The 15,777-nt window shown below is 49.1% G+C and overlaps 1 protein-coding gene across 3 annotated transcripts; it reads right to left on the bottom strand.

Annotated features, from left to right (window-relative positions):
* Positions 1-2,234: 2,234 nt before the first annotated feature.
* UCP3 (uncoupling protein 3) lies at positions 2,235-15,475 on the bottom strand. 3 transcript variants are annotated; one of them, XM_084842361.1, is made up of 8 exons: positions 15,337-15,475; positions 13,196-13,481; positions 11,788-11,998; positions 10,264-10,461; positions 10,051-10,152; positions 8,084-8,264; positions 6,204-7,044; positions 2,235-4,216 (listed from the first exon to the last, which is right to left on the bottom strand). In XM_084842361.1, the coding sequence occupies exons 2-7, from the start codon at positions 13,319-13,321 to the stop codon at positions 6,930-6,932; spliced, it is 933 nt and encodes a 310-aa protein (XP_084698487.1). In that variant the 5' UTR covers positions 13,322-13,481; positions 15,337-15,475; the 3' UTR covers positions 2,235-4,216; positions 6,204-6,929. The 3 variants fall into 3 exon arrangements, with proteins under 3 accessions (XP_084698487.1, XP_084698489.1, XP_084698488.1); XM_084842363.1 differs by lacking the exon at positions 6,204-7,044 and having other exon boundaries at positions 2,236-3,835; positions 13,196-13,438; positions 15,337-15,459; XM_084842362.1 differs by lacking the exon at positions 6,204-7,044 and having other exon boundaries at positions 2,236-3,835; positions 15,337-15,397.
* Between the last annotated feature and the right edge of the window lie 302 nt (positions 15,476-15,777).

The following is a 15,777-nucleotide window of genomic DNA, read 5'->3' as shown; positions in this document are numbered from 1 at the left end:
GCCCGCCTCGCCCACCGCCGGTGTCCGGGGGCTGCGCGCCGGCAGGATTCGGCTCCGGAGCGGACCTGGCGCGGGGAAGGACGATGGGGCGAAGAGACCCCGGCAACGGAACGGAGAGCCAGCCTGCGGGTGTGCCTCGGAGCATGTACAGAGCGCGTTTCCTGGTCACCTCCGAATAGGGAATCCGGGCCAAACAGGGCCCTTTAAGAGCCCGATCCTCTGCACGTGTACTCAGGAGAGCCCACCAAATTAAATGGGCTTATTCCCGAGGAAGTGCCATTTACTTGCCAAGGCTCGGGCTGCACCCCCGAGCCCAGTGACACGGGGGAAGGGCCCATTTACTTTAGTAAGTTCTCCTTCCGAGTAAACATGGTCTGTCTGGATCCTTCCCCCCCCCCCCCAGACAGAATTCTTTAATGTATAAGGACGTAAGATGAGCCCTGCTGGGTCAGACCGAGGGTCCATCTAGCCCAGCATTCCGTTCACTCAGTGGTCAGCCAGCTTTCGACCTGGAACCCACAAGCAGGACAGGAGCGCAACAGCACCCTCCCACCCATGTTCCCCAGCAGCTGGTGTACAGAGGCTCACTGCCTCTGGTCCTGGAGGTAGCACAGAGGCATCAGGACTCGTAGCCAGTGATGGCCTTCTCCCCCATGAATTTTTCCAACCCCCTTTTAAAGCCCATTTTAAAGCCATCCAAATTGGTGGCCATCACTACATCTTGTAGAAGCGGATTATGCGCTGTGTGAAGAAGTCCTTCCCTTTATCTGTCCTGAGTCTCCCTCCAATCAGCTTTATGGGATGACCTCAGTGGGTTCCAGTATTCTGAGAGGGAGAAAAATGTCTCTTTATTCACGTTCTCCACACCAGGCATGATTTTGCACACTTCTATCATGTCTCCCCTTCCCCTCCTTTTTTCTAAGCTAAGCAATGCCAGCTGTTGTAACCTTATAGAGAGAGGAGCAAAAAGGGCCAATTCCCCCAGCAAAAGGGGACCAAGACCCATACACAGAGATGGGTGGAGGGGACAAAAACTGGAAGGAGACAAGAACTCCCAGGAAGGGAAATGTACAACCTGCACAGCCTCTTCTGACCACCTGACGCCTTCACCTTCGCCATCCCAAAAGTGCTTGAAAGCACTCCTGTCTTATGTGATACAGGGCGCAATCTTATGCATGTTTAGACAGAAAAAGTCCTACAACTCCCAGCCCACCAGGGGCATGCTGGGAGTTTTAGGACGTTTTCCTGTCTATGCATGCATAGAATTGCACCCTAAACAAACTTTTTTTTTTCCTTTACAAATCACAGTCGTAAAACTATGTTCTAAAATTGCCCTGGTTGGCTCTACAGTGGAAAGGAGGGAGCACGCCACCTGTACTTACTTTGCAAACATTTAAGCTTTAACCTAATTATCATAATCTGTGTATTTTGTATTCTATTTTCCTCCAACTTCATTGCTTACACTTTTTCTAAACCCCCTTTTTTGTCTGTATATGTGTTCATGCATATAAAAAATAGACCCACTAACTCAGAATAATGCTTCATATATTGACAAAGTGGAATGCAATCCACCAAAGCTTACGTTATAATGCATTGGATAGTCTTTAAGGAGCCGGAAGACTTCTTATTGTTTTTCCTGGAGCAGACTAGCACAGCTACTAACCTTCTGGAAATGGCACATGCTCAGAAACACTCTTTTCTCATTGTTTCATTAGATGTTCTGTGGCTGAGTCCTGACATTACCAACAAGTTCTAGAGCAGAGCCCTGTGGCATCCAATATCTCCCATTCCCCTTACATTGCTTTCTTTCTTGGCCTGCTTACCCCCGCCTTCTGTAGCAGTCACCTTACTCCAGTACCTTCCTTCACAGCCTCCATACTCCATCATGACTCAAAGAACCCATGGCGGGGGATGGAGACACACACACACACAACATCCGCTACCTTCAAGGACTTTTTATGCAGCTGTCAATGGCTTTCTCCTAATTAGCCAATTCCCTTTTTTGTGCTTCTTATCCCTCACACCTGTAACCACTGGTGAGCTAAATGACTGGAGAAGTTGTGCATCCATATACCAACAGTGAACTAATTATCTGAGAGGGGATCTTTCTGTAGCCAAAAACACACCATCTACACAAAAGAGAGAGATATCAAGAGACGTGGGAGGACACCAAAGTTTGCAGAAGTACAGTCTTTGGATAGGTGTGTGTGTGGGGAATAATCCAGTGCTCCATTATCATGCTCAAAGTGCCCAAAATGTCTGCTGTTTTTATTTATTTATTTTCAATAGTAAATACACACTTTGAATTTAAATCTAGTTGTCAACAGAGAGTAGTGCATTCAACATTTGTCCCCCTTTACTTTACAGACAAAAATAGAGGTGGAATCCATTGGCTGCCTGGAGGTTTTCTTTATGGTTCTTTTAAATAACCAATTATATTTAGGGAGCAATCCTATGCACATTTAGACAACAAAAAGTCCTGGCTAGGCCATGCTGGGAGTTGTAGGACTTTTTTCGGTCTAAACATGCATAGGATTGCGCCCTTGGACTCTTTTCCATAATCCGAGGAGAGGCTTTGACAAATGTTGCCATGTGTTCCCTACTTTGTGTATACAATAAAATCATGCCGTATTTTATTTTAAAAATCAGATATTTTGCCTTTAGCTAAGTTCAGCTGGTAAAGCCTTTTTTTTTCCTTCCAGGACTATTTGCCACAGCTGTATGTACCAAGATTTCAGCGTTAGAAATTCTGCAGTTCTCCAGTTTTTAGCGATTACCCTTGCAAGCTGCCGTCAGCACAACCTGACTGATTCCTTAGATGTCACTTTGGCATTTTGTCCTTCCCATATTGTCAATAGCCAAAGCTCATGTAGGAGATATAGTCTGATCTCTGAGATTTACCTCGGTGTGCACAGGAACTTTACAGCCCTCCCCCGATGTGGTGTCTGCCAGATGTATTGCACTACAATTCCCACCATCCCCAGCCAACACATCTGGTGGACACCAGATTGGGGTAGGTTGCACTCCAGCTCTCCCTCCTTGGTCTCCACTAAGCTCCTCATGGTCAGGCCATTCCAACTGACCAATCATAGGCCAGGGCTGAGTCTGCAGAACGCCAGGGGACCCTCCAAAAAGCTTCCCAGGCATCTGCAGACAAGAGCAACCCAATGAGGAGGACGGAGGGAGCTCAGCAGGCTACCCTTCCAAGCCTTGGGGCAGTCTGCCCAGGCCAGGCACCAGGTTGGGCAAGGCTGTTTGCCCTGATACCTGTTCTGACTCCAGGCTGTAACCCTAGACCCGCTGCCCTGGGTGTAGTCGGCCCAGCTGAATTCAATGGGACTTACTCCGGAGCAGCCACGTCCAGGGATGCACTGCTCATAGCCTGGTCGAAGGACCAGCTTGTGGCTTGGCTGTGGAATATGATCTTGCAAAAGTGCAATGCCAGATGTCGGCCAGTTTGTCTCACTGGAGGGTATTTCTTCAGATGGTCAGTAGATCAGCATATATTTCAGTCGAACTACTGAGATTTCGCTGAAGCTGGCAACCCTGGTGCATCTGCTTTGCTGTCTTCTCAGTGCCAGGTGAAAATCTTTTTATTTCCCCAGGCCTTTGACCAAATGTGATTCCTGGTGGCGCTGGTTTGATGCTACTTTTATCTGTTGTTAGTTTGATATTGTTGAGTGTTATTGATGGTATTTTGTTTTGATGGGCTTGTAAAGTTGCCTTGGAGAGAGACCTATTAAACTGAGGAACAGGAGCAGGCCAGGATCGGTTGCTGTTTCCTGGAACCTTAGGCAAGCCACTCACTGCCTTTCTGCTTCAACTCCTCCTTTGCCTGTAATATGAAGAAATCAGTATCTTCAGGGCTGTTGCTGGGAGTGCAGAGATAATCTCTTTGAACACTTTCACAAAGTGCTATATAAATACCAACAGCCTGATCTTGTGTGTGTTTACTCAGAAGTAAGCCCCAATGTGTTAAATGGGGCTTACTCCCAAGTGAGTGGGCCTAGAACTGCAGCCTTGATCTTATCACTGTGTTGTTACACAGATAAAAATACATCTGAGTCTGTGGGGCTGCGTCTCCAGCTCTGGAGTACATCTGAGTCTGTGGGGCTGCGTCTCCAGCTCTGGAGTACATCTGAGTCTGTGGGGCTGCGTCTCCAGCTCTGGAGTACATCTGAGTCTGTGGGGCTGCGTCTCCAGCTCTGGAGTACATCTGAGTCTGTGGGGCTGCGTCTCCAGCTCTGGAGTACATCTGAGTCTGTGGGGCTGCGTCTCCAGCTCTGGAGTACATCTGAGTCTGTGGGGCTGCGTCTCCAGCTCTGGAGTACATCTGAGTCTGTGGGGCTGCGTCTCCAGCTCTGGAGTACATCTGAGTCTGTGGGGCTGCGTCTCCAGCTCTGGAGTACATCTGAGTCTGTGGGGCTGCGTCTCCAGCTCTGGAGTACATCTGAGTCTGTGGGGCTGCGTCTCCAGCTCTGGAGTACATCTGAGTCTGTGGGGCTGCGTCTCCAGCTCTGGAGTACATCTGAGTCTGTGGGGCTGCGTCTCCAGCTCTGGAGTACATCTGAGTCTGTGGGGCTGCGTCTCCAGCTCTGGAGTACATCTGAGTCTGTGGGGCTGCGTCTCCAGCTCTGGAGTACATCTGAGTCTGTGGGGCTGCGTCTCCAGCTCTGGAGTACATCTGAGTCTGTGGGGCTGCGTCTCCAGCTCTGGAGTACATCTGAGTCTGTGGGGCTGCGTCTCCAGCTCTGGAGTACATCTGAGTCTGTGGGGCTGCGTCTCCAGCTCTGGAGTACATCTGAGTCTGTGGGGCTGCGTCTCCAGCTCTGGAGTACATCTGAGTCTGTGGGGCTGCGTCTCCAGCTCTGGAGTACATCTGAGTCTGTGGGGCTGCGTCTCCAGCTCTGGAGTACATCTGAGTCTGTGGGGCTGCGTCTCCAGCTCTGGAGTACATCTGAGTCTGTGGGGCTGCGTCTCCAGCTCTGGAGTACATCTGAGTCTGTGGGGCTGCGTCTCCAGCTCTGGAGTACATCTGAGTCTGTGGGGCTGCGTCTCCAGCTCTGGAGTACATCTGAGTCTGTGGGGCTGCGTCTCCAGCTCTGGAGTACATCTGAGTCTGTGGGGCTGCGTCTCCAGCTCTGGAGTACATCTGAGTCTGTGGGGCTGCGTCTCCAGCTCTGGAGTACATCTGAGTCTGTGGGGCTGCGTCTCCAGCTCTGGAGTACATCTGAGTCTGTGGGGCTGCGTCTCCAGCTCTGGAGTACATCTGAGTCTGTGGGGCTGCGTCTCCAGCTCTGGAGTACATCTGAGTCTGTGGGGCTGCGTCTCCAGCTCTGGAGTACATCTGAGTCTGTGGGGCTGCGTCTCCAGCTCTGGAGTACATCTGAGTCTGTGGGGCTGCGTCTCCAGCTCTGGAGTACATCTGAGTCTGTGGGGCTGCGTCTCCAGCTCTGGAGTACATCTGAGTCTGTGGGGCTGCGTCTCCAGCTCTGGAGTACATCTGAGTCTGTGGGGCTGCGTCTCCAGCTCTGGAGTACATCTGAGTCTGTGGGGCTGCGTCTCCAGCTCTGGAGTACATCTGAGTCTGTGGGGCTGCGTCTCCAGCTCTGGAGTACATCTGAGTCTGTGGGGCTGCGTCTCCAGCTCTGGAGTACATCTGAGTCTGTGGGGCTGCGTCTCCAGCTCTGGAGTACATCTGAGTCTGTGGGGCTGCGTCTCCAGCTCTGGAGTACATCTGAGTCTGTGGGGCTGCGTCTCCAGCTCTGGAGTACATCTGAGTCTGTGGGGCTGCGTCTCCAGCTCTGGAGTACATCTGAGTCTGTGGGGCTGCGTCTCCAGCTCTGGAGTACATCTGAGTCTGTGGGGCTGCGTCTCCAGCTCTGGAGTACATCTGAGTCTGTGGGGCTGCGTCTCCAGCTCTGGAGTACATCTGAGTCTGTGGGGCTGCGTCTCCAGCTCTGGAGTACATCTGAGTCTGTGGGGCTGCGTCTCCAGCTCTGGAGTACATCTGAGTCTGTGGGGCTGCGTCTCCAGCTCTGGAGTACATCTGAGTCTGTGGGGCTGCGTCTCCAGCTCTGGAGTACATCTGAGTCTGTGGGGCTGCGTCTCCAGCTCTGGAGTACATCTGAGTCTGTGGGGCTGCGTCTCCAGCTCTGGAGTACATCTGAGTCTGTGGGGCTGCGTCTCCAGCTCTGGAGTACATCTGAGTCTGTGGGGCTGCGTCTCCAGCTCTGGAATTTTGCTCCGATACATCAAGCACTTTCTTTGCAAGAAGACATTAACTAATGACATTGAGCTTTTTAGACCTTTGGGAATGTTTTACTCATGTTTAAGAGGTACTGCTCTTAAATTAAGAGATTCTGCTGACTTCAGCATCACCCAGGTTAATCAGAATACTTGTAAAGAGCAAGACAACATTTTAGACGATGATGATATTTTCTGAGCAATTTCCCAATGATTCGGACACCTTTGTATAAAATACAAAATCTGCTTTTCCCATCAACAAACTGTCTTACATGTTGCCAAAATAAAAACTGACTGGGAACAAGAATGTAAAGAGCTTGTTGAAATGTTTTAAAGTGGTTATGCATCTCTGCACTTACTAACTCTAGAACAGGGGTGTAGAACCTCAGCCAGCCCTCCAGGGTTCCCTAGAAGGCCCCACCCCCTTTTCTTGGCCCCACCTTCTTTCTCCCAACCACCAATCATTGGATGGTTTCCTGACTTAAGTATTGTGCATCGCTGGGGCCATATACAGCCCATATTGAAGCAATTAATATAATTGATATTTGCATCTTGCCGCCACGACAAGAACAGTTCGTGAAAACATCCCATGCCAAGCTGCTTCTTGCATTTCCCTCTCCTGTGTTTCTCTCGGGGAGCCCCTGGTGTGATCCACCTTCCCCTCCCGGAGACAAGGTCTTGTTTCAGAACGGGGATTCCCAGGCCACCTGGGCCAGAACCATCATCCTTTTCAGCTGCTCAAAAGACACAAACATCACCACGTTCCATGACCCCAGCCGCAGGATTGAAGGAATGAAACTGAAGAGGAAGCAGAAGAAGAGAAATCCGGTGAAACCACACACCTCGCTGTTGCTGGGGTGTCCACTGATGCATTACCCAAAAAGAGGATTTGCATCATAAAAAAGAGGACAGAAGAGGAGGTAAATTTGTATAACATTTGCACATACAATTGTATATGTACAGGTGCAAATTCAGAAATAATAACTATAACTGAAATAGAAATGCAAGACATCTCACTACAGTGGAGTAGACTGACCAAGCGGCCTGTTTGCCTGCTCAGTCTGCCGTCCAGGGGCCAACAGTGGATGGGCAACTTCCAGGCCTCTGCTCTGCTCTCCCTCCTTAGGGTTCTTGGACTTTAAACCAGACTTGGACTGGACAGCCCGTCAAATAAAGGATGCCTTCAAAATAGAGGACTGTCCTCTGTAAAGTGGGAGACCTGGCCACCCTAGAAGGGCTCTGATGTTGGCAGGCAGGAGGAGCTGGGTTCAGGCACCTGGCACATCACGGTAGCCATTAGCTTGCAAAAGACAGGCTCAGGTCCGGGAAGCGAGGCAGGACCACCACCTTCAGCTATCTGATTCGCTTTATTTTGGACTGTTTTTGTTTTGCTCATTGTGAGGAGGGGGAAAGATGCAGGTCCCTGGACCACTGGGTTGCTGCTTCCGGCTCCTGAGATTTCAGTGGCACTGCTGTTGCACTTCCAAACTTAGCTCTGTACCAATGAGGTCTAGAAACTTGCTTTAAAAAAATGGGGGTGGAGGGAAGAATACTGTCTTCTATGCTTCCATGGAATTGTACCAGCTTGAACCGTCAGAACACAGGGAGCTGCCTTCTCCTGAGTCAGACCACCCGTCTATCTAGCCCAGTATTGCCTGCTCTGGCTGGCAGCAGCTTAACTGCTAGTTGAACCTGGGTCCTTCTGCCTGCAATGCAGGTGTTCCATCCCTGAACTCTGGTCCCAGACTGAACTCTCTGGTCCCCATGTTAGGTGTAAGGCAGATTTCAGACTGCACCAAGGGCGACTGGGGCAACGAAACCTCAAGAAATCTCTCACCCTTTGTAAAAAGCGGTGGGTCCCTCCTTCACCACCATGGTCAGCATACAATTCAGGGCGTTCTTGTACTGTCCTGGCCTGGAGTTCATGTATCTCGTTTTGACCACGTCCACAGGCGATGCCACCACCGTCGCGCAGAAACCAGCTCCGAAGGCAGCGACAAAATGGCACGGGAAATTGTCTGTTGGCGGCAACGGATGGACACGAAACGTTACGGGTTTGAGGCAGCCGAAACCAAGAGCCCTCCTGCCTTGGAGAGCTTCTCCATCACACGTGAATCACTGCTCCCCTGGAATGACGCCCTCTTCAGCATCACGGTGACAGCTCTTGGTGTATGTGGTGTCATCTCACTGGGCTGAGGTGCGCCCTGTATACAAGCTTAAGCACTGATTCTTAAATTTGGCCTGACGTGATTCTTAACTGGTATTATGAGTAGTGTTATTAGTACTGTTATTATTCTTATTAATTCAGCTTAAAACCCACCTATATACAAAATACTCTAGGCAGCTACAAAATTAAAAACAATGTAACAAGAAACCCAACAATAAAAACAATACAGCACAAAACAGTACATGACAATCAACAAAGAGGAAGGAGAGTTCTGCAAAGGGAAGGCCTGCAGGAATAATAGCATCTTAATTCCCGCTAAAAATAATTAAAAGAGGTCAGCAGGAGCATTTCAACCTGCAGGCCATTCCGCAACTGAGGGGCAGCAAAGGAAAAGGTCCGCTTGTGCATGGCTGCCAAACTCACATTAGGCAGCTCCTTGGAGCATGCCGATTCCCAATTTGCTTCCAGTATTGTCGTCCCCAAATAATTCCCTCAAACCTCCCTTAACCCAGGGGGGTTGAATCTCTCTCACCCCGAGGGCCGATTTCCATTTCAGAGAAGCTTCTGGGGGCCGCATTCCAGTGGTGGGCGGGGCCGAATGCGAAGAGGCGGGGCCAGAGGCAAAAGGGCTGCAACCAGGAGCTCCAGCACGTTTGAGCTTAAAGCTTTTAGGGGAACCATTTCAACTGTTAAGAATGGGGGGAAATCTGCAAAAAGCATGGAAACACCAAACGATAGGTGGTTGGCAGGGCCAGTCCAAGCCATTTTGCTGCCAGAGGTGGAGAACAAGATGGCACCCTCTCCCATTTCATGTACAAAAGCTGATTAGATTGTTTCCTCAGTGCTAGTGATGGCACACTCTCTTCCATTGTGAAGACAGCGGGCAACCTTGGGGAGCAGAGGGCAAGCTGTGAGGAACACAGCTCTTTCCTCCAACACCTAGCTGCCACCACCCAGCATCTGCTACCTGAGGAGACTGCTTCACCCTGCCTAATGGTAGGGCTGGCCCTGGTGGTTTGGGGAAAGGAGGCATGGCCATCTGGGGAACCCTGGATGGAACCCCGGGATGATTGGACCCCAGGAGCGTTCTGTACCCCTGCTTTAACCCCTCTGAATCATCATTCTATCTATCTATCTATCTATCTATCTATCTATCTATCTATCTATCTATCTATCTATCTATCTAAATAAAATGTCCCTTTCAATGCCTCCTTTGATTGAATGCAGAGCTTCGGCTATTGGGCGGTATAGAAATGAAATAAATAAATAAATAAATGTTAAAGGCCTCCTTTGCTTCTCCAAAGGTGAAAAATTGTGTGCTAATATTTTGACTGGTAAAATGAGCAAACAGTTTGCTTTCCCTGTAGCTTCTCAAATATTTCATCCACTGTTATTGTTCTTCCTCTTTCAAACGGGTCCCTTAAACTGTAAACACCTCACGATTCCCAATCTGCATACATTTCTTATTTGCTTCATTCTTAAATGTGGGACTGAGTCAGTGGTTTGAATCTTGCCTCGACCGTGAACTCACTAGAGGGCTCAAGGCACCAGAATCTCTAAGGCTGCACAAATGGCTCCCTGAGCAGAACTGGGCTTGAAGCTTCTTTCCAGTATTTTGGGCAAAGAAGTCTCCTTACCTGTCATAAGGTGATATTTTAGCAGCGCTTCCTTGATGAGGTCGTAGGTTACCATCTCACCACAGTTCACAATGGCGTTGCGGGTGATGTTGGGCAAAGTTCCTGCAAGGAAGGAGAGAAGCAAAAGGTTAATGGTGGAGATCCTTGAACCCATAGCTGGATCCCAGTGGCTCACCAGGAGCTGCAGACAATAAATGGCTGGGGACGATATACCTTTCCAGAGGCCTCTGACTCCTTCTTCCCTAGCAATGGTTCGGTAGGCATCCACGGTACCATTGTATTTCTTGGGTCCACCTACCACCCTGATGTGCGCTTGGAAGCGCACTTTAACTACATCGGTGGGCTGGGCGCACGTTACGGCCATGGCTCCAGTAGTACAGCCAGCAAGCAACCGGGTGAGGATGCTGGCATCTGACACAGAGAGAGAGAGTGAGAGAGAGGATATGTTATGGATTGGTCTTGATGTTACATCTCCACCACGCTCCAGCTCCTTCACCATGTCCTCCACTATTTCACTGCTGGCTGTCCAATGCCTTGATAGATGGATTGCTGCTTAATAGCCCAGGATGGTCAGTTGATGGGACCTCATGGTTAGGAGATAGACTGGGAGCTCCCCGTGTTTCTGAACGAGACACCCGTTATAAGAACATAAGAAGGGCCATGCTGGATCAGACCAAGGCTCCATCCAGTCCAGCATTCTGTTCACACAGTGGCCAACCAGCTGACTGTGGGAAGCCCACAAGCAGGACATGAGTGCAACAGCACTCTCCTGCCCATATTCCCCAGCAACTGGTGTACTGGAGATGGCATATAGCCATCAGGACTAGTAGCCATTGATAGCTTTATCTTCCATGAATTTGTTAAATCCCCTTTAAAGCCATCCAAAGTGGTGGCCATCACTACATCTTGTGATAGCGAATTCCATAGTTTAACTCCGCACCGTGTGAAGAAGTCCTTCTATGTGTCCTGAATCTCCCACCACTCAGCTTGGTGGGATGACCTCATTGGGTTCTAGTATTCTGAGAGAGGGAGAAAAATGTCTCCCTGTCCACTTTCTTCACACTGTACATAAATTTGTACACCTCTATCACATCTCCCCTCACTTGCCTTTTCTGTAAGCTAAACTATCCCAGCTGTTGTAGCCTTCCCTCATAGGGGAGAAGCTCCAGCCCCTTCATCCCTTTAGTTGCCCTTTTCTGCACCTTTTCCAACTCTACAATATCCTTTTTTTAGCTGTGGTGACCAGAACAGTATTCTGAGTGTGGTTGCACCATAGAGTTGTATAAGGGCAGTATGATACTGGCAGTTTTATTTTCGATTCCTTTCCTAATTACACTGAACATGGAGTTTGGCTTTTTCACAGCAGCCGCACACTGGGTCGGCTTTTCATCGAGCTGTCCACCACAACCCAAGATCTCTTTCCTGGTCGGCCGCCGTTAGCTCAGATCCCATCAGCCCACGGAGGCTGGTGGCTTTGATTGCAGTGGGGCTGTGAATCCATTCTGGGTTTCAGTCAGAACCAACCAGAACTCCAAAGGAACTATCCAAGGTGCTGAATGTTTTGGGGGAAGGGTTCAGCACCTTCGGTTCTCATCAAAACCCAAAATGGATTCACAGCCCCACCGAAATCGGAGCCACCAGCCTCCACTACCATGAGCTTATACTTGAAGTTGGGATTTTTTGCCCCAGCGTGCATTGCTTTACAGTGCTTGGGGGCTCTGGGGGCAAGGAACGTACTATCTGACCCCTTGGGCGTGTAGAACTGCTTCACTGAGTCATACAGCCCGATGCGGATGGACGCAAAGCTCATCTGGCGCTGGAGGCCGGCCACGAGGCCGTTGTAGAGGCTCTTGGGTCCTTCCATCTTCACCATGGTAGTAATGGTGCCAAAGACGCCCTTGTACCTGACATTCTTTGCTGCCTTGGATGCTTTTGATTCTCCTTGAATCTTCAAGAGAAATTGAGATTGTTATGAGTAATGGGCAATTCTCAGGGCATTCGCAGGGCATACCTACAGCACAAGAGTGTATCAAGTATTTGTGCTAGATTAATTGTCCTGGCATGCCCCTGCCCCCCCTCCAAAATCCTGGGAATTGTAGTTTGTTGAAGGGGCTGAATGTTCTCTGACAGAGCTCCCCAGCTGGGCTCCTGTCAAAGAACTACCATTCCCAGAGTTCCCTGTAGAAAGGGAATTTATATTAAACCAGCATATGTCCTCAAGCAGAGGTATATTTCTTTATGTATTTCTTTAGGATTTGTATCCCACCATTCAAAAATGTTCCCAGGGTGGCTTATGCCACGATATGGCCCCAGTTAATCCCCAAATGCTTCATCACACGTCCTCTTGGATTTGGCTGGCACTGCAGTGCCCACTGGACAGGGTGTTGAGGTCTATAAAAGGCTTCCTGTGGGAGCACCCCGTGGGCACGCAGATGGCTGATTGGGTGCCTCTGCTGAGAACCCCACATTTTATTGTTGTTCCTGCCCCAACTTAATCCTCGGTTCAGTGGAGGCTGGTGGCTCTGATGTCAGTGGGGTTCTGAATCCGCTCCAGGTTTCAGTTAGAACAGGTCAGAACGCTAAAGTTCTGCCTGAAACCTGGATTCACCGCCCCAGTTACATTGGAGCAACCAGCCTCTACTGCCTCTATCTATCTTTGCTTGACTCATGAACTTGGGTCTACTGTGGCTTTGGACTCAAACACAAAATTTGTGTTGGATGAGATCCCACATTTGCAGACTCCTGTAGCGTGCATACCGTGGGAGCTTTGATTTATGCCTTGGTGCTTGGGCAAGCCCATCTGTTCCAATTAAAAAGATGCTCGGGCAAAGAGAATTACATTTCCAGCTAGCTACTGTCTGCCTGGTTTGTTACTTGGAAGTCCAGCTTCTTTGATTCTCTTGGCTGGCACGTTGCGGAATGATTCCTCTTCCCAGATTTCAACAGTGTCTGTCATGGTAACTCTAAACCACTCGGTTCTGCGCTGGACACTTGATCAACACCAAGAGCAGCTATCAGTGCCCTTTTTTGGCTGCCCTCCAAAATGGGTCCCCCCCCACAGTTCCCAGTGTCAATTTGCCCCCCCCACCTCCCCCAGATTCATCACAACAGAGGCAGTGATGTTGCCACTCCAGGTGAAACTCACCTGCAGCCTGACTTTCGCTGTGTCCAAAGGGAAGGTGCAGAGGTCGGCCACGCATGCCGCTGTCCCAGCGCTGAGAAATTTGATGGTTGCAGATGGGGGGATATCAGTGGGCTTCAGGCCAACCATTCTGCTCTTGCTGATGAAGGCGTTTCACCTCCAGAAAGAGGAACGTCTTTTGAAGCTACATTCAACCTGTGACTGCCGAGTAAGAAACAACTTTGCCCCTCGTAAGAACAGATGAGCCTGGGAGAAGGTGATGGTGATGATTTTCACTGGATTTCCAGACCTAACAGATAACGATTTATACATTGTGGTAGAGCTGATATTAACATATGAAGCTGCCTCCTGTTGAGGACAGGTCCGTCCAATGTTGTCTACTGGGACTGGCAGCATCTCTCCAGGGTGTCTGGCAGAGGAGCGGTGTCTCCCACCAACTATCTGATCCTTTTAACTGGAGATTCTGGGGACTGAATCTGGGGCTTCCAGCATGCAAAGCTGGTGCTCTTCCCCCTGAGCATGGGTTGGTTTTCCAGATTTAGTCACTCTTAGAGTAGACCCATTAAAATCAGTGGGATATAAGTTTCTCTGTCTAAACATCTGGAACTTACCCTGTGTGTTTCTTGCATGCAAAATAAAGGAATTGCTCTTTCTGAGCAGGGAGGAACTTGTGAGGTGATGGAAATAACAGAAGTTGATCTGGGGGGGTGTTAGTCAAAGCAAGCAACTCTTTGACCCAAGTCACCTGGGATGTACCTGAGAATTAAGCCCGCCTGCAAAGGATGGGAAATGAAATCATTTGCCGCCTGCTGCTCAGAGACTTTTGGGGAGAAACAATCTGAATTTTGCTGGGTACAAAGAGAGTTGGAATCCATGTTGGGACCACTGAATGATGTTGGCTGTGGGGCTAGCATGGCCTCCTGTGTGCTTGCTGCTGCATCCCTAGAATACCTGCCCAACCTGTTACGTTTGCTAATAAGCAAATCATTACAAACAGTAAGGCATCCCAAGTCTGCACTCCTTCCAAACTGACTCTGTAAGGGCTGCTGTGAGCTTCCCTCCACGTGGGAGGTAGGAGAAGCACAGAACTATTGGTTCCAAAGATGGGACACCACATCAGAAGTGCTTGTCAAGCAAGAACTTTTTCACACAATGGAAGATGGCTCAGGCTGCTCCAGGCCCACACAACCCCACTGCTAGCTGTTTAAGAGGCCTGATGGGATGGGATGGGATGGGATGGGATGGGAAGAATCCGCCTTGAGCACACGGTGATGTTTTCAGTCTTGAGCGTGCATGATAGAATTACAGAGCTGCAATGAAGGGGCTAGGAAGACATCACATCCCTGCTCCAAGGCAAGCAGTTCTTGCACAGGTCAGTCCTTTCCGTAATTCAGACCACTGTATGCCCCCAGTAGAGAGCAGGAACAAAGAAAATGGATCATAACCATATCATGCCCATGGAGGAAATCTCTCCAGATTTCTCTAGAGTCATGCTTATGATGGATCCTTTCCATATCCAGTATTCCTGAGGACCAGCTCCTGGGTTTCATACCAGACCAGGAGTACAGGGGGCACTCCAGGAAGGAGGAACTAAAGGAGTGTGGAGTTGGATGCTTGTACACTGACCTGAGATGTTAACCTCTAATCTTGTAAGCATCAAGCCATGGGGTCATATTTCTAAGGTTCCAGGGACAGAATAGCTAGCAAAGGAGAATTTCTAGAAGCATAGCTGAGTTACAGTGCAATCCTATACATATCCACTCAAAAGTAAATTCCACTGAGTTCAATGGGACTTACTCCTAGCATAAGGGAAAACCCAGAGGCAAAATTCTCAGGGTGCATGGAATTAAGGATTCTGGCATGCCTTCCTTGAACTGCCTCTGGTTGGCCCAGATTGTAAGACAAGCCCTGAGGATGAAACTATAGGTTGTCTGGAAATAGAGGTACCAACGGACCTTAGCCGTAGCAGCATAGGTGAGGTATCTCTTCAAGAATTCAAGACAGACCATTTGCATTCATTCACACTTTACAATAAAAACTAGAATGTAACGTAAGCTGAGATCATTTATTAGAAGATGGAAAAAAGGAAGTTATAACAAACATACACATTTTCATTCAACTAGATCACACTAGAATATACTTACAAATCTAGCAGCTGGCCAACACTCACGCCATACTTCACCAGTAAAGGAAGGACATTATCTCACTGGCAAAGGGAATCTGCGCACAATACAGAACCCCCATGAGGCCCTGCAACCAGGAGGAACTTGAGTGCTATTATGCAAGGGCTTAAATTATTTTCTAAACTTAAGTGACCTCCTTCTTATTACATATTCTAAAATCCTCCCCTCCATTGGTCCACATAATTTCCTCAGTCAATCTCCTCCCCAAAAGTCCAACCTCTTATCGGAATACCTCCTCCCATTTGTGACACAGGTTGTCTTGCCCAAAAGAGGACTCTCAGGACCTCTTTCCTGGGGTCAACAACTATTTTCTACTTCTCCCTTTTCCCAAACTGGTTCAAAACCCATTCAGTTCTCCAACCATAATTTGTCTCTCTGTAACCTTCTCAACTTTTCCACAGT

Source organism: Heloderma suspectum, chromosome 3 (assembly GCF_057233095.1).
Source record: "Heloderma suspectum isolate Gila_16-S chromosome 3, 16-S_ref, whole genome shotgun sequence".
Lineage (NCBI taxonomy): Eukaryota > Metazoa > Chordata > Lepidosauria > Squamata > Helodermatidae > Heloderma > Heloderma suspectum.
This window is presented reverse-complemented; position numbering and strand designations above follow the sequence as displayed.

Coding starts and splice junctions, on each gene's coding strand:
- UCP3 (XM_084842361.1), bottom strand. CDS start 13,321: ATGGTTGGCCTGAAGCCCACTGATATCCCCCCATCTGCAACCATCAAA. Junction 10,153..10,263: donor AGTCAGAGGCCTCTGGAAAG/GTATATCGTCCC, acceptor CCTTCCTTGCAG/GAACTTTGCCCAACATCACC. Junction 7,045..8,083: donor CCCACCGCTTTTTACAAAGG/GTGAGAGATTTC, acceptor CTTCCTCTTCAG/TTTCATTCCTTCAATCCTGC.